General features: G+C 31.7%; 2 protein-coding genes across 3 annotated transcripts in view; both read left to right on the forward strand.

Annotated features, from left to right (window-relative positions):
- The window catches only part of LOC126779528 (beta-1,4-glucuronyltransferase 1), a 61,327-nt gene extending 51,119 nt beyond the window's left edge, over nucleotides 1-10,208 (forward strand). Inside the window, exons 3-7 of the mRNA XM_050503594.1 lie at nucleotides 2,982-3,141; nucleotides 6,039-6,347; nucleotides 6,800-6,932; nucleotides 7,684-7,817; nucleotides 8,140-10,208. Of these exons, the coding sequence (XP_050359551.1) occupies nucleotides 2,982-3,141; nucleotides 6,039-6,347; nucleotides 6,800-6,932; nucleotides 7,684-7,817; nucleotides 8,140-8,337 (934 nt within the window). The 3' untranslated portion in view covers nucleotides 8,338-10,208. The remainder of the gene's footprint in view (nucleotides 1-2,981; nucleotides 3,142-6,038; nucleotides 6,348-6,799; nucleotides 6,933-7,683; nucleotides 7,818-8,139) is intronic.
- Nucleotides 10,209-12,616: 2,408 nt separating this feature from the next.
- LOC126779580 (protein obstructor-E-like) lies at nucleotides 12,617-17,689 on the forward strand. Of its 2 annotated transcripts, XM_050503707.1 has the most exons (7): nucleotides 12,617-12,687; nucleotides 14,448-14,590; nucleotides 14,657-14,866; nucleotides 15,887-16,004; nucleotides 16,248-16,442; nucleotides 17,119-17,188; nucleotides 17,265-17,689. In XM_050503707.1, the coding sequence occupies exons 1-7, from the start codon at nucleotides 12,645-12,647 to the stop codon at nucleotides 17,545-17,547; spliced, it is 1,062 nt and encodes a 353-aa protein (XP_050359664.1). In that variant the 5' UTR covers nucleotides 12,617-12,644; the 3' UTR covers nucleotides 17,548-17,689. The 2 variants fall into 2 exon arrangements, with proteins under 2 accessions (XP_050359664.1, XP_050359656.1); XM_050503699.1 differs by having other exon boundaries at nucleotides 14,448-14,866.
- The last annotated feature ends 1,145 nt before the right edge of the window (nucleotides 17,690-18,834 follow it).

Raw genomic sequence — 18,834 nt, forward strand, 5'->3', positions numbered from 1 at the left:
TGAAAATATATAATTAAATAAGTGATAGCGCTATAAGCACCTTCTTCAATTAATATAAAGTCAGGGTTGAAAAGCCTTCAAAACGAAATAAACAAGCCGAAGCGGTTTAGCATTCGCACTTACAGTATGCATAAAAACACATTCCACTCACAAATAAGGTACCTTATTAGCAATACGTCAACGATTGAGGCGCCAATTTTCAAAACAGGAAAAAGTAATACTTTTTAAAAGACAATAAAATGATTGCTAACGCAATACGCGTAAAGACATTGTTAACTGTATGATAAATTTACATAAAACAAAATGTCATCAAATAATATTCGTGCCTGGATTCAATAATTATAATATAAATGGCTAATGCCAGGCATGCTTTGCAATACCATTATAAATAATTATATAAGTAATTATCCGATACAGCTTGGGCGTCACTACGTAGATGGTAATCTATCAAGATTGTTGTTGTCCGAACATACCAAAGTTACGTCGCAAACAGATAAATAGTATAGGAACGCATACTCATCAAACTAAGAAACATTGTTTTTTGTAATCATAAAAAAGTTAATAGTAAACCATAAGGCAATTATCGCTTCGATAGCCGTTAATGTATTGCTAAAAATACTTCCAATGCAACCAATCTTAAGATAACATTCTAAAATTTTACAAGTACATAATATAATTATAATAATCTCCTATAAAGCGATTGATGGCGGTATACAGACCGAGTAATTGCGTCAAATCGCCGTAAGAATACTTCGTTTTACGACGCGAATGTTTAAAGGCATAAATTAAGTGTCATGTGGGTTAATATCTTTAGGAAACAAAGGTTAATTGGTAGATCACCTTACAGGATCCAAAGGAGTCTAGTTCAGCTGCAATGCAATTTCTAATATAATTTATTACACGCTTTATAATTAGTAGGTAGGTATTGAAGTCTTATTTCAAACTATTTATTAACATTATAATAACAATTGATTTAAGTTGATGATAGTGCCAGGACGTGGGTAGTGAAACTAACTAGGAACGAGTAAACCTTTTTGAGCTTATTTAGTTTTTATTGACGAGTCGAGTACTTGATTCAAGATAGCACAGTGGCTAGAACGCTTGAATGTTAACCGACGATTGTTGGTTTAAACACAGGCAAGCAGTATACCTTTCATGTGCTTAGTTTGTGTTTGTAATTCATCTCGTGCTCATCAGTGAAGCAAATCTGCAATGTATCTAATTTCACTGAAAATCTGTGACATGAGTAAAGCGCATTGTATTAAAATGAGCTTCAAACCTTCATCAAAGGGATTGCATTTTCCAGCAGTGGACATTTAAAATTTAAAGGCTGACGACATTCCTTACACATTACTCTGACTTTTGTGATTATAATATATTCACATATATATTTACACAATCAAATATATTTCAGAATTGAACTTCGATGTCATGACTTTCAAGTTTCGTGACATGAAAACCCGAAGACACCTTTTATGGCTGACCGACGATTTATAAAAACCTTTGACTGTTTTATGGTCATATCAAGCCATGCAATCAACACTAAACGCTTTAAAATTAAACGAATTACTTTTTAGGCTTATTTTTTGTAGTTAAGTTCTTATTTATTACGAACTACAAGTTTGTAAAATAAAATTCCTAAAACATAAGATAACTGGTTCACATCCGCTAATTGAAAATAAATATATATAATTCTAAGAATTATTTGACGATAATTGCTTTAAGTCCAAACGATTTAACGACATCGGTCCATAAAATTGAAAAGTACTAAATTACCGCTATAGATTATAATAAAAACTCATTTAATTAACCTTCGCAGTAATTTCCTGTCTATCATTGGATTCTTAATGTTTTAATCACCCGTAACGTCTCTTAATAATTTTAAGAGCGATTTTGTTTACTTATTTATAGGTCTTTTAGAACACGAACGTTAAATACACATTATATTGACTCTTATTATTATTTTATTAAATTAACTATTAGGAGCGTTTATAAATCCAGTTGCATTTAAAAAATAATATAAATCGATCTCTTATACATTGTACGATAATTTATCGGTTTAACCGCATCGATAACGCAATATTCAGCACATTAAGGCAAATAAAAGTTTGATAAATAATAATGTTTACCAATAACCAACATTTTATCCAACATTGGCGGCAACTTACTAATCAGATAGATTTGTAGGCGTAGTTAGTGTTGGCGATGTTCAAGCGACCTAAAACAGGCGTAAATGTCGTTCGACACGCGAACCATTCGCTTGGGACTGACAACATTATATTGATTAAAATAAAATTGATTATTTTTAAGTCACGACAATTCATTCCGCTAAACTAGTTAGTAGTTGTTATATATATTAAGAACTTTAAATATTTTGTCATATCATGGTTAGTTCATATGCTATGTGTGAATATTAGAGCCGAGACAATAATGTCTTGTGTTCCTGTTTTAGTCTCTCAGACTACTAGGACTAGTTCCGTCCTGGGATTTGAACGAAGGACCTCGGGATTTGTAGTTTTATAAGAGTAACAGCCTGTTAATGTCCCATTGCTGGCCTAAGGCCTCCTGTCCCTTTTGAGGAGAAGGTGTTTTGAGGAGAAGGTTCCACCACGCTGCTCCAATGCGGGTTGGTAGAATACTCATGTAGCAGAATTTCAATGAAATTAGATACATGCAGGTTTCCTCACGATGTTTTCCTTCACCGTCAAGCACGAGATGAATTATAATCACAATTTAGCACATGAAAATTCAGAGGTGCTTGCCCGGGTTTCGGGATCATCGGTTAAGATTCACGCGTTCTAACCACTAGGCCATCTCGGCTTACTTATAAGATAGTCACTATATCATCGATACAGTGGAAGATTATATGTATGAATAACATAGCTTTACCTAAAAACAGAAAAAACCTTAACCGAATAACCCTATTCTATTGTTTAAAAAAAATTGTATCAGTCTGTTATATCCTTATTTTTTGATTACAGATGGATGGCTCCAGTGAGTCTTGCTATTCACGCACCTGGGGCCGACATGGGCCCTACTGTGAACAGCATCAGATACTTGCGCGATTGTCTCGGTAACGAACTCATCAAGCAGTACGTTACCTTCCACGTTTTCTTCTCCCATAAAAATTTACCAAGTTCGGTGAGTACATTTACAGCATGAATGGAATAATTAATACTAATAGAAAAAAATATATTTATATCAAACAACAAAATTAACATTTAGTTGACGATTGACGAGCCGGTTGGCGTGGTTGGTAAATACTTGCCTTTCGCGCCTTTTTGGGTTCTTACCCAGGATAGACATTTCGATTTTTCTATAAAAGTATATATTTACATAAGAAAAGTATATCAGTTGTCTGCTTTCCATAGTACTAGTAGCTCTGCTCAGTTTGGGATCAGATGACCTTGTGTAAATAATGTCCCAGGATATTATTAATTTCTGTCTAATTAATTAGTGACTGTACAAAGACGTACAGTACTGTCTTTGCCTATCTGACTACACGCGTCACGCAGAAACCACTTGGTCAAATTTACTATAACTGAATTTGGTATTATACCTGCATTAACTAGTTATATATTGGTAACGGTTTTGCTAAAATTTAAAAAATTAAGGTACTAGTTAGATTTTTAACTAAATATATTTAAATTTGAAGGCGCAACACGTTACAAATATGTTAGCTTATTTAAATATTACATTGTTCCTCTTGCTTTCATTGTAATATTATAGCGAAAACGTTCACATTTATGAACATTTTATTATATCAGTATGTCTAATGCGACTTTTTTACTTATTCGATAGCGTCGACATTAATTTTCGATTTGTATGAAATTCCGATTATTATCAATAAACAACTCTGTTTTCATTCCATACAAATCAAAGTTACACAATCGAAACGAAAAGAAACTGTTATTGATATTTCCAAAACAGATGGCCCGACACAAATGTTACAGTATAAATTTAATGCATAGGCTTGTGAAAGCAGTTTTAAATCGTTGTTTTAGATAAAACCTGTTCTGCTTGTTCTTTATCATACGAAGCTAAAATTACTAATCATAATCGATTAGTATGAAAGATTATATTATTAAATAATTTTAAAGATTATATTATTAAATAATTTACATTTAAAAATGCAAGGAAATATATCCTGTTTAAAAATGTAATTTATTATCAGCGATTTGAATACATCATTCTAATCCATATAAATTTGCAATATCGAGACACAAAATGGAGTTAATAAAACATTGAAATAAATGAATTGAACTCAAAGTCAGTCCCCAAAATATTACAGAGTTAAAAATAGCAAACTCATATGTTCAAAAGGATGAACTGATTCTAAAGCTAAATAAATATCGTTGGCCAAATGGACGATGGATGAAACACGCGAATCTTAACCGAAGATTTTGGATTGAACCCGGGCAAGCACCACTGAATTTTCATGAGCTTAATTTGTGTTCATTATTGATATCGTACTCGAAGGTGAAAGAAAACACCGTGAAGAAATCTGCATCCCATAAAGATCTTCTGCAGGTGCAAACATCAACCAGCTTTGGAGCAGCGTGGTGGAATAAACGTTTCCTCAAAAAAGACTAGAATCTTTTTTGCAGTGGAACATTTATAATCTGTTTCTTACGAGAATTTCCAACGCGGTGTTTAATTTATATGTATGTTTAATATAAAACAAATAATACGAATACTGATTTAATTTAGTTTTAATTAGCTTTGAGGTGACGTCCTCCTGAGCGATTTTGGCTAAGGTAATTCAATATAGCATAGCCAACAACGCAGGAAATGTGAAATGAAGTGCATAAGTATGTATTTAACAAACAGGTGCACTTTCAAGACAGACAGAAAAACTACTCTTTATGGGCTTGACCTGGGCTTTGAACTCAGGACTTCGGTATCTGCAGCCGTATGCTATGGCTCGCTTTGCTATTAGTCCAACAATGCAGATGTATTAAATGACGTACCTTATTAGGTTGTAACAGCTCTATGTTATGACTTCTTACCATTATAACACAATGAAAGCGATTATAAGGAAACAATAGCCTTTTATCTAAACAAACTTTATTTCGTTTTACAAAATTAGGCATGCAAGTTAATTAGCTACCAAGCTACGTGTATATCCAAGTAAAAAAATAGAGGTACAAATTTAAATATATAATCAATGTTCTGCATTATTTATTGCTATGCTAATTTTTATTTTATCTTGTTTTTCGCTAAACAAATATTATCAACATTAAAAAATTAGTGCTCGAGGCGAGAACGTAATCAATGCAATATTTCCAAAACATTCATCTTCGATATCAGATTTTTATCGTATTTCGTTTAGAATAATCAATACATCATGAAGTGTTGTTGTAGATTCATATCAGTTGATATTTAGTTGAAGTGCGAATGTTAATGACAATGTATTGAAGTGTTTTATGCATTTTATCGATTATTCAATCACGGACAGAATGTATGCACACTAATGACCTTGAAAAACAAATTAGTACTTAGAAGTTAGGTTGTGTGCAAGCTTGTCTGTCCCACTGCTGGGCTAAGGCCTCCTCTCCCTTTTGAGAAGGTTTGGAGCTTATTCCACCACGCTGCTCCAATGCGGGTTGGTAGAATACACATGTGGCAGAATTTCAATGAAATTAGACACATGCAGGTTTCCTTACGATGTTTTCTTTCACCGTCAAGCACGAGATGAATTATAAACACGAATTAAGTACATGAAAATTCAGCGGTGCTTGTCTGGGTTTGAACCCACGATCATCGGTTAAGCTTTACGTATTCTAACCACTAGGCCATCTCGGCGACATCTGGGTAGGTACCACCCACATATTACATATTCTATCTCTAAACAACAATTCAGAAAACGAACACAAATGTACGAAATATTTATGTTCCGGTTTGAAGGGTTAGTGAGCCAGTGTAACAACAGGCACAAGGGACATAATATCTTAGTTCCTTTTTTACCTTATGTTATGAACATTTATCTTTTCGAATACAATATCTTAACTTTATATCGTTTTATATTTTCATTGCAGATACCAAACCCAGACAGCTTCCTACAAACCCCGTACAACTGCACAGCGAAGCCGCCGTACGACGTCAACGCTAACTCAACGTATATGAAGGCAAAAAGCCTCTTGTATCCAGTGAATGTTGCTCGTAACATAGCTAGAGAGGCTGCAGTCACTCACTTTATACTGCCTTCCGATATAGAGCTATATCCTAGTCCTAATTTAGTACCCAGGTTCCTTAACATGATTGCCAGAAACGCTAAACCATTAAGCACTTCCACTAGACCTAGAGTCTTCCCAATAAGCATATTTGAAGTCGGTGCCAAAGCACAAGTAAGTTTATTTATTTATTTAATCAAATAAATTTTTAGGTTATATATTTAAAAAAAACATTGTATTATTGTCTGTATAAAAAAATTGTAACAAAATATATAACAATTATAAGGTAACTTAATATCCAAAAAATAAAATAGGTCAATAGTAGTCCACTGTTTCATCGTTTTGTTTCTTCCTTGTGTCCTTAATAACGAAGTGAAAAAAATGCTAGAATCTACTGAGACCGAATCTAAAATTAGTATAGTTTTGATCAAGAATTATTATTACTTCCTTAAAGTTTTACTAGAAGTAATAATTCAGGATACATTTTCATTTAAATAATTCATTTCAAATTCAATTCGTAAAAAACAATCAGAGTAATAAATTTTGGTTTACTTCAAAGAAGAATATATTTAAACTGAGCTCATTAGTCTTCATTAGAGTTACTAATTAAAATTTTTGAATTCCAGGTGCCTTCTACGAAAAACGAGCTGCAAGGGATGTTGACTAACAAGACCGCGATACCGTTTCATAAGTTTGTCTGTCCCAACTGTCATAATATACCCCAGGGGCAGCAATGGATGAACGCACCGGAAACTAATCGTAAGTACCCCAACTAAGATATCGGAAGATCGTAATAAATTGTAAATAAACACCTATTTTTATATACATACTTCTGCATATTATATATTCAAGATAAATCCAAGCCATTTTTTAGTCACGAGTATAATCGTTTTTAATAGAACTCTGAAACATATATATCAAATTACTCTCAGTTCTTATTGTCACAGAAAATCAATCAAGTAATTGCTTTGAAAACGGTCGCAATATAACGTACATGCGGGTTGACACGATTGAATACTAATATATCATAAAATTCGGTCATCTTTCATACAATGTGAATCGGAGTCGATCTCGTTTTCGTGTGACTAATTACGATGCATCGGCAATTAATCTCGTGTTGTCGGTCGTGAGCTATTTATGCCGTAAAGAGCATGGCGTGGTCGTATGGGGCATTCTAATTGCGTATTATGGTTCAATGACCGCGTCTTACGCGCTGGACGGCTCCATTCTTACGCCAATTTGCAAAAAAGCAAACTTGCATAAGCTACTGCTTAATATAATATAAAATGTTATGGGATGCAATCGATGACCTTTCATTCGAAAATGATTGCCGTCTTAAAAAAATATGACGTTTTATTTAACGACTCTGCTTTGCATTTGATTGCGCTGCTTTTTTAGCAAATATAAATTATACTGGGAGATTTTGGCATATTGTAATTACTCAAAATAATTATGATGATATTTTTTTATGTATTGATTAACCCAAGAAAATTAAATTTGTTCTTTTTAGAAATGGATGTGTTCCATGTCGGTAAACGGCGTGGAAAGTTCGTACATTGGGAACCAATCTTTATTGGAACTCACCAAGATCCTTACTACGATGAACGACTTAGTTGGGAAGGGAAAAAGGATAAAATGACACAGGTATTATATAATCACCTTAAAATTAAAATATTAATGCGATGTTAACGGAAACAATAACATACAAAATAAACATCCTGTAAATAAGGCCCTAAGTCGAAGAGATGGATTTTCTTCAACTAAAATGTTGGAATCTCTTTGACGAGAATCATTATAACATTTAAATACATTTTTTACATAGATTTTCTTCATTGCCAAAAAAATAAGATGATTATAAAAACATGGAAATTATTTTCCTCTATATAATTTTAGCTTTGTTCTATATTTTACATGAATACAAACCTAGATAAAATATAAAAACTACATAACCATTTTAATTTTACAGGGTTACATTCTCTGCGTCAAAGATTACGACTTTATGATATTGAACAATGCGTTTCTAATACACAAACCCGGAATAAAACATTATGTGAAGAACGAAAAAAGGGACAAAATCGCTGGTAAACAATCTTTATTCATAAAGTCTGTTATAATGCCACAACTCAAAACTCTTTTCGGAACGCGAAATGGCTGTGCACTGTAATGTGAAAATCAAGATTAAACGACCTAATTAAAAAGCAAGACACGTTCACAACATCTCTATACTAGGGTGTGTTTATCCGTCTGACTTTTGTAGAACTTTACTGATTGTGTCGACTCGGAACGAAACATATCATACTATTATTTGTATTTAAAATAAATTTAGACATAACTCACTAACTCTCGAATCCGTGTCACTATGACTTGTAAAGCTAGTAACACAGTGCCTGTAAGTTGATATTACTAAATTTGTATTTTGTATCTGTGTATTCGTATTAATAAAACGCTATACCGATTTCAAAATAAAAGGTAAAACCGAATTTCCTAGACTGTTCTTCCTACACGAGGCCTATATAAAAATTGTGTGAAAGATGACAAAAAATAATGTAAGTTAAATGCCTGTATATATTTTGTATTAAGTCGCTATAGTTGATTTTGATTTGGTGCAAGTAAAGAATGCACTTGACTATCAAATTTAAGTGCTTTCTCTACGAACGTCAGCTTATCTTACGTATTATTTAAAGTAATTTTAATTTCTTTGATTTTTCTACTTATACTTATTCCTTAGCTTCATTATAGAATTGAATTATATCAAATGATTTCTAATATTGTTAATTTTAAGTGACTTTTATTTTTTAACATTTACAAGTCCGTTTCAATTAACGTTTCAACAATGAACGATTCCTGTAATGCATTTTATATTAAACGATATTTAATTATTAGTTACTATTAGACACATAAATAACCATTTTTATAATATAAGTCACTGTATAAGCTTGCAACGTGGTTCCAAATATATAAATCCACGTAAGTCAACATTTATTGTATACTGTTGTATGGCGGTCTTTGCCTGCTGTAGGCGATAGGCGACTTTGATATGTCTATTCGAAGTTTATATACAGCCTAATATTAGTTTTATTAAGATGACGGGCCTTACGGTACTGGTGATAATTATAATTTATAGTGATAAAACTCACCACGTTCGAAATATTTGTTTAAGTATTAGTTTTAGATTAGTTTATTAAACTTCCGTTAGACTAATGTGCAGAATATCTAATTTCCAATAGTACAATATGTAAAAAATCTTAAGATAAATCGAGTTGTCCAAATCGCAAAAAACAATAGTTCTACTTTCAAAAAGCGATTAAAATATACTAGTTAAATAAGAACTAGTGACATTTATTTTGTTCTGTCTCTATACAACCCACTGTCTGACACAAGATTTATTGTAATCTCAAAAGTACTTGTAGCAAATTAAAAATTATGATAACGTCACATTTATGTCAAATAAATTTAAAAAATTAAAAAAAAAAACGGTGCATATTAATTAAATTTAATTTTGGCTAATGTGATATAATTGTGTATTAATTATAAAAATCAAAAATTATGATACTGTCACGTATGTCAAATAAAATTAAAAAAAAAAAACTGTGCATATTAATTAAATTTAATTTTGGCTAATGTGATATAATTATGTATTAATTAAATTAGTACTCGTGTCATCTTTAGTGTATGCTCTCGTGCGCGGTTTAGTCTACTTATTACATTTAGGCAATGATTTATCTCTATACTGCTAAGATGTATGTGCTATCATGTCTATATATTATATAGAGCTTTTATTATTGTAAGTTATATATAAAGGGGGTTTGGTTTTGGTAAACGCATGTGGTGAGTTTTCACTTGAAAGGCTAATTTGCCTTATAGATTAAGTGCAATAACCTATATACAGTCTCATTGTGATCATTTATTAAAATGTATTTATCAACATGTACTAGTTATATAATTATGGGTTTAAGAATTTTACCTTGTATGCGAAATTTTTTTCATAAAAATCTACAGGTAACATATAATTGGAAATAAATAATTTAAAATAAATTTGCATTTTTTATTAACAGCAATATAGATTTTCAAGAAATTCCTTAGAATATAGATGAATAAAATTAAAAGTATTAACTGTATTCCATGAAGTCCAAGCCTTAGCAGCAATTGAGTTGCAATTGCGACTCCTGGGCTAAAGAATAACAGAAAGAATAACTGGAGACTAAACCGGATAATATACTTTTTTTAAATGTTTGCATAATTATCTACTCCAAAGCACACTTAATAAGGATAATCGTAAATAAATCCTAAGTGAAATATGTTATGTTATAGAAAGTTAGAAAGACACTTTACTGCTAATAAATATTCTTTAATTATGCGGAATAATATGTAAGTTATTTTAAAGTTATGATATTATTACATCTCTATACGTATAAATGAATCAATAACATCCAATATAGAAATAAAACATTTACATTTAACTCTGAAACTTTACTTCCAGAACTATGGGAAGGTCCAGGTAAATAATGACTGTCTGGTGGTCGACTGGAATCTCTAAATCTAGCGAATTCGTCGTACGTCGGAATTCTACTTTTTCGACGTGTTGTGACCTCTTCTTCGTCAACCTGTGATGTCATCTTCTCCGTTTCATTTTCATTTTTGTCGTTTGATGTTTCTGATTCTTGTTCTTCTGTTTTAGGTTTGTCTTCACCAGTTTTATCATCATCATTTTTAGCTTCGTAATATATGCTATTATTATTTACATTAATCAGCTTCAAAACTTGAAATGCTTTCAACTGACTATTTTCACGAACTGTTGCTTCGGCTACAAAATGAAATGTGTTGTGTACTCGTAAACACAGTCCAGTGCGATGTATTGTCTGAGTCATTTGCATAACTGATAGAATATTTGAATTACGGTAAAAACTAACAAATAAAAAGAAAATAAGTATTTGATCTTTTGACATATTTTGTCACTATATTTTTATAGCGTGTTTATGCGCAAAAGATTTATGTCATGATAGAAAAATCACAAAGGAGTCTGACCGAAAAAATATATAAAAACTTTGTTTCCATCAATATTATGATAATATTTATATAAACACATTTTAGTTAAAAAGAGATAAAATAAAATATCAGATCAAAGTACACGTAAAAGTGCCCGAGTCTTGTTTGTTCAACTAAAACTTTCGAATCATTAATTTACAAGATAAATTAAATATAGAAGATATTTTATTTAACTTTAATAGCTACCAATTCGAAGTATAGATTCTGTCTAATTGAACCGGCAAGAAACTTATAAAACTTAGCAATTGTAGCAAATAAATCGAAACTTATAACAAAGAAATCAACGTATACGAAATCCCAAATTACGCTAACATTCCAGACAGTACAGATCTTGAATACAGATGAGATAGCGGCTCGGTAGAGATAAGGAAGTTGATCTGCAAATTACGTGCGTCGCATTCGACCTGAAGATACGGTTTTACCCATATACGCTTTATTTATTACCGTTTTTCGACTATGATTCAGTATCATAGTGCGTAACCAGACACATTGAGTTCATGGCACTTTATGAGTAATGAAATGTAGTCGTCGCTTTTTCGTAAGTTCCACTAAATCGCTGTAATTGAAAACACGTTACGCGTTAAAAATATTAAAATGTAGTTTTGTTAAGAAAATAAAATATTTAAGAATTTATGTAGATATTTATGAATACTTAAATTATTGTTATAAATTAAATTCCCAGTATTCAAATAAAATCGAAAGGGCAACATAAAACCTCACAGAAAATGTAACAGGAAATTGTTAAGAGCCAGTAAACACATATTACATATAATTCACGAAGAAAATAATATGTAAAAATAATGTAACATGCTTTTCTTTTTGTTTTAAAAGTTGCAAATATATTTAAAAAAAAAAATAATGTCCTCCAGACCGATTTCGGTCACGGCGGCCAATCTCAAGCGAGATTAGCCAACTGCGCATGCGATTTTAGAGAGGCGCAGGAGTGTACACACTTCCAGGCTCCGGCTGTTACTGAGAATTTTCGAAAGAAAAACTCAATAAATTTTTATTGGTCCGACCTGGGATTTGAACCCAGGACCTCCGGGTCTGCGGCCGTACATGTAGCCACTACACAAACGAGGCAGTCAAAATATAAAAAAGACATGACCTGACGACCATGACGACTGAATGAGATTAATTGTTTAATGTTACCTACATATTAACACTAATTTTCAGCCGCGACTTCGCCCGCATGTAGTGGACGAGGATAGATGGTAAGTATAAAAAATATTAGGGTATTTTTAAGGGTACATCCTTGGAGTTCAAGCTTGCTTCATACAAAATTTTAATAAAATTGGATCTTAAATATATATTTTTTATATTATTTTCAATCACAACAGTAATAATCTTGCTACTCAGTAACAAGTTTCTAGACTTAGGCGTTCAGTAGAAGTGTTGACCTTGTTGGAACACGTTGTGTTCATAATGAAGACCATAATTGTGTCCTTTTCATGTATTTGTTTATTTGGTAAGTATCGTTATTTATATTAAAACATATTCAGTATCAGGTCAAGTTTTCCTCCAATTGTTTTTCATTAATATCAAAATTAACTTAATTCGTATTGAAAAAACACATTCAAAAGATCGTCATTATACACAATTGATAAAACGTAAAACACAAACTCTTATTATATTTGGACTGAATAAGCATATTTCGTCGAACATTTTATTTAAGATCAAATTCATAAGTTCTAAGGTGCCTTGAATTGACGGCCATGTCTGATATTATTTTGTACATTTTCCTGTTTCTTATTCACAAATACTATACTGACGTATATATGTATGTACTTATATTAAAACATGAATAAAATTAATCATGTTAAATTATGTATGTACCAACAATTTGTATCACTTGTTTAAGAAAAAAATACATTTTATTACATTTAATTAGCACAAAATAGAGTCACATTTTGCGTCTTTCCGTTTGTGTGTAGTAATCATATGAACTAGTTCATAATCTATTTTGATGTAAGGGCAGTGGGAAGCCGCTCGACACAGTTAGTACAAGACTGACCATCGTGAAGGTCTTTGGAGTGGATCCGATGATGATAACATATTCAGCTGAAAAGAGTTTTTTTTCTGTTTCTTCCTTTTTAAAGATTTTTTTATTTTTTATTTGTACACTATTTTCTATTTCTTATTCGCATCACAGTTGTTTTTACTTTTAATTGATCTCTACACTTAGATAATAAGTATGTATTAATTCTATAAATGTATAAATGTAAGTGATAAACCTAATAAGAAAATGATCCTCGATAATCAAGCTGTTAAACAGATCTTTAAGTGTGATAGAGAGATGCGATAAGTTAATGTCAATATTAACAAGTTAATATCTGTTTACGGGCCGCCTAGGGATGTAAAAGTCACAGGTTTGATCCTGATCCTTTGGGTTTTTGTCGTCCACATTCCTAACACGAGTTCCACGCTCGTAGAGGTAAATGGGAATGTAAGTAATTATGTAACGTAACGTTGGTTTATTTTATTTGTCATACAGTAAAACCTAAATAAATAACAATTTAATTTTAAGAAAATTAGAATTGCTATTTGAATTTTATACCAAAGTATAAAATTCAAATAATCAGTATGTTGACAGATATTAAAATATATTAGAAAAATGCATGAAAAAAGGCAACAATGTGGTCAATTTTAGAAACCATTAAATACAGAGAGTATTCCCATTAGACTGCCTCGTTGGTCTAGTGGCTTGATGTGAGGCCGCAGATCCGGAGGTTCTGGGTTCAATTCTCAGGTCGGGCTAATAAAAAGCTATTGGGTTTTCTGTAAGAAAATTCTCAATAGCAGCCTGGAGTCTGGAAGTTAGAAGTGTGTACACTCCCGTGCCTCGGAAAGCACGTAAAGCCGTTGGTCCTGCGCCTGAACTCTTTCCGGTCGTGTCGGATTGCCGTCCCATTGGATTTTTTGAGTTAGGGAATAGAGAGTGCACCTGTGTTTGAGCACACACTCTTGCACTATAATATCTCCTCCGTAATTGGTTAATCTCTCTTGAGTTTGGCCGCCGAGGCCGAAATCGGTCTGGAGGACATTATTATTATTCCTATTAAATTTTTCTATTTTTATACAATTTTATTTATTCACCTTACTCTGTCTTTATACTGTGACAATTAATTATTATTCATAACCACATTAAAATAATTGGCCCCTTATGTTCCTTATTTAATAAATATTTTTTATATATATTATATAATTTTACAAATATTTGTATTGCAGCCTTCGTGCAAACACAAAACTTTAACCAAACATCTACTTCAATCAGTAACGTTATTACTTTTATCAATGAATGGATAAGAGGAACAAAAGAATTAAATAAACTTAATTTGCCCTTCATAATAATTATCTTTGAAGATAAAGATGTAAGTAATTTGAGTGAAGTTTATAAAAAAATATTGAATAAATATGATGGTAACAATGATAATCAGGGCAGCAAACTTGCTTCAACAAATAAGGATTCCGAGAAAAATAACAATGTCGAAGTAAATATCAAAGAAAATGTTACGAAATCTGAGAGAATGAATACAGAGAAGTTAATTAATCTATCTAGCAAAAATGAAACAAGCCAAAAGACATGTACAGAAAAACATGAACGATATCCGATACCGGATAGCTGTGACAGTTACATTGAATGCAAAGTAAGTCGCAAATTAAAATATTTCCAGAATCAAAAAGTAAAGAACCTTTAAATTTAATTTTTTCTATCGTTTTGGTTTATCTATATTTTACTACATAAACTGATCGACATCTGACGTTCCAATTTCTCTAAGTACAAGTAGGATCCGAAAAAGACCAAAGTTAATAGAGGCCAATAGTATATATTGCGTTGTGAGGCTAAATCAAAACAAGTATTCTTTAATGTCAAAAAACATTTTAAGAACGTAATTTATGTATGTTTTAGGACGACGGATTTCTTAATTATTGCCTTTTAGTTTAAAAAATTGCATTCACTTTTTAACGTATTTCCGATAAGGAAAAATTATTAAATTATTACAACTATATATGTTTAAATTGAATAAAAACCACTTCTTCTGATGTGGTTAGCCGCATAGATGGAATACGATGGAAAAATAACGTGACACAGAGATCTGGTTCCACAGATGCGCAAACTTATACTTCACTATAAGTAATTATATTTTATATATATATATTGGTATATATCTAGTTTATTTTTCTCGCTGGAAAAATACATCTACGCGTTTCTAACATTAAGGTGTCTTATGTGAGACTTAAGCACCAGAATACCTACTAAGAACCCATTCCGTCTCTTCGGGAATTTTACGGAATTGCTTGCGCATGCAATCATGACGCCCCAATCTCCAATTAGCCTCCTAGGTTCCCGGAGAACCTCCATTAAGTAGCTAGTCCTAAACTTAGTGAAAAATGAAGGGAAACAAAATAAAATAACAATTATCCTTAAGTATTTATAATTTTATTCAAATTGTTTTATTTTATTTATTTTTGGTTTTATTTTCTTAAATTAGTCCGATCTTGAGCCAATATAATTAAAATCTAGAGGTGTCTTATGTTTATGATATTTTCCATAAATAAATATATTTAAAAAAAATCTACTGTGTAGATTACACACACATCGCCTCATTGTAACAAAAAATCACACATTTTTAATTTACAATAATTGACGTCTAAAATTTTTACAGAATGGCATAGCAGAGAAAAAGCTATGTCCAGATGGGTTACGCTACAAACATGACACAACGATAAATCCACCTTGTCTATATCCAACTGAAGTCCAATGTAACCCAGGATCCACATTACGTGAGCTAATATGTCATATTATTTTGCTCCTTTAAATATGTTTTTGTCTTTTTAATCTCTACAGGCATGCTGTCTTTGCTTTTGGTGTATCTGTCTATTATTTTGAGTTTGGTAGTTTGATGTGATTGCGTATATTTATTTCCAGACAGCACCGCAATCAAAATTTCTGGAATACAATTATTTTTTGTCATCTATATTTAAGGATTATGATAATAAAGGCTGATCGAAACTAAAAACTTTCAGAGCCACCAAAGCCGACGGAAAACTGTCCTAATCAAAATGGTTACTTCAAAACTGAAGACCGCTATAACTGTAGCAGTTACAGGATCTGCGTAAATGGCGTCGGCTATGATTACAACTGCCCCTTTGGTCTCGCATTCAATTCGCTAACTTATCGATGCGATTGGCCTGATACAGTGCCACAATGTGACGCGGAAGGTACGCATATATATCATATTACTTGTTTACAGGAACAGCTTATAAATAATCCACTGCTAGTAAAAGCCTCTTGTCCTTTTAAGAATAAGATTTGAATCTTATTTCTTTTTCAGTTTAAAAAAACAATCACATTGCTCTAGAGTGCTCTAATGAAATTGTATGTTTGTGTTTTTGTATATATTAAAAAAATATGTAATAAGAAATTGAAACAAAAAGTACCTGTGACTATACACACGTACGTATTTATAAGCTTATAAATACTTAAGCTTGAGAAATGGCAATTTTTAAAATACCTTAATTAGAGCTTAATACCGCACTTAGACAAACAATATATTTTTAATTTGACGATACTATACTATACTATGAAGTAACAACTTTAAACATCATCATCAACATATCAATCTAATCATCAAATATTAAAATCTTCCTTTATAAAATCAGAGAACATAAAAACACTGTTTTCCATTCGTTCAATGGCTCTATGTTTGACATTTGAATTTTCCATGGGTGACTACTACTATCAATAAAATTCTTATGAATATATTGGGTTGACAAGTAAGTAATTGCGGATTTTAAATAAGATTGAAAATTTAAAATTTTCGCTTATAAATATAAATTTGTTCAATTAGGACTTGTCCGTTTTTATCGATGTCATCATAAATTTTAACATTTTCAGGATTATTTAGTTTTCGATGTCCTGAGCAGCATCACAGCTCAACGAGTTTGAATACTATAAGAAGTTACAGGTAAGTGTAAAAAATTATAAAGTAAGATAGATGGAATAACTATGTGATCTTTTATCAATATATTTTTTTGTTTCAGATCTCCTAAGAGTTGTGAAAAATATTATACTTGTATAAACGGCAAACCGCGACGTTTGGAATGTAATGAATATTTTGCCTTCGACGAAGCAAATCAAATCTGCGTCCCGGCCTTTAACGTGACAGAATGTTCTGAAGACCAGAAATATTTAGCCCGCCGATATATAAGGCAAAATTCAAATGGCGAATACGTACGTAATGTCAAATATGATGATGACTATTTTAACAGCAGAGCGGCGGTTATTAATTTTTCCCCAAGAATGAAAAGACCGAGAATTATTTAAAAATATGACGAATACAATATAAAACATTTTTGTAATAAAGTAATTTAGATTTTTATTTAAAAGATTCTATTGAAATTGATTTTATTCCCTGTTAGTTTTTTAACGTTCACAAGGATTTAATATAATTATGATTTCACAAGAATTTTATTTTTCATTTGTTTGATTAAAAAATCCTGAAATTCGATCCCAGCGCCATCACATCACATTTAAACATACACAAAAAATCACCAAAATCGGTCCAGACACTTCCGAGCTTATTTTATGCCGTAAACACATACTGAAGATACATATAAAGATTAAAGAAATTATAAAGAATTCATTGATAACTATTAGAGCATATATTACGCGTAATGTAGTTTGTGTGTGTGAGTACATTTGGTGTTCACAATCATGTTGGTGTATGTACCTACCTACATGAAACATCCCAAACATGCTTGCAGTTTACTTAACAACTACTTACGTCCAATATTCAAATTATTCCAACAGTATTGGATTAAATCTAAAAGTTTCATTTATTCATAATGTAGATTCTACCTGAAGAACCGGCAAAAAACTCAGTATTTAATCTTTTGCATTAATTTACATCAGTATGTTCCGGTTTGAGTGAGCCAGTGTAATTACAGACACAAGGGACATAACATCTTAGTTCCCAAGGTTGGTGGCGCATTGTTAACATTTCTTGAAATGCCAATGGGGATAATCTATTAAAAAACAGTTTTCAAACACACGGAATATTGTTGTGTTTACGATCAGTCGTAGCTCTAAGGAGCCTTTAAAAGCAACGAAAAATAAATATCAAACAATATCAACATCAAAACGAAGTTCTTCGGCGCGCCTCTGCCTATATCAAAATGATCAGATACGATGCCGTCATCAAAGTAATTCCCCTTAAAGTAATAAATAACAATAACAATTATTGAACAGAATAATATAAAACTATACATTCAATAAACGCGGTAATAATTTACTCGGTGACGCCATGATGTGTTAATATTCGTAGACATTTAAATACATGGCATTCGATGACACATCTGATATAGATTTTTTTCTTATAAGGCAATAAGATGGAGGATGCTTCTGGAATTTTCTGTATCAATAAAATATTATTTTATTGTTATCATTCTTCTAAATGCATAAGTTATGTGTTTTGACACACAGAAACGCTTGGACGGGACAGATTTTAGTGAGACAGGAGTCGAATGCCTTGTAATAGGACCCTTTATTTTTGAACCGGCTTAAAAAAAGCAAGAGGTTTTTGAATTTATTTATATATACGGATATGTATGG

This window comes from Nymphalis io, chromosome 2 (genome assembly GCF_905147045.1).
Source record: "Nymphalis io chromosome 2, ilAglIoxx1.1, whole genome shotgun sequence".
NCBI classification, from domain to species: Eukaryota; Metazoa; Arthropoda; class Insecta; order Lepidoptera; family Nymphalidae; genus Nymphalis; species Nymphalis io.

Excerpts from the sequence above, each read along its gene's own strand:
- LOC126779580 (XM_050503699.1), top strand. The coding sequence starts at position 12,645 with ATGAAGACCATAATTGTGTCCTTTTCATGTATTTGTTTATTTG. Across the intron at positions 16,005-16,247 it reads TAACCCAGGATCCACATTAC|AGCCACCAAAGCCGACGGAA; the intron begins GTGAGCTAATAT and ends AAAAACTTTCAG. Across the intron at positions 17,189-17,264 it reads AATACTATAAGAAGTTACAG|ATCTCCTAAGAGTTGTGAAA; the intron begins GTAAGTGTAAAA and ends TTTTTGTTTCAG.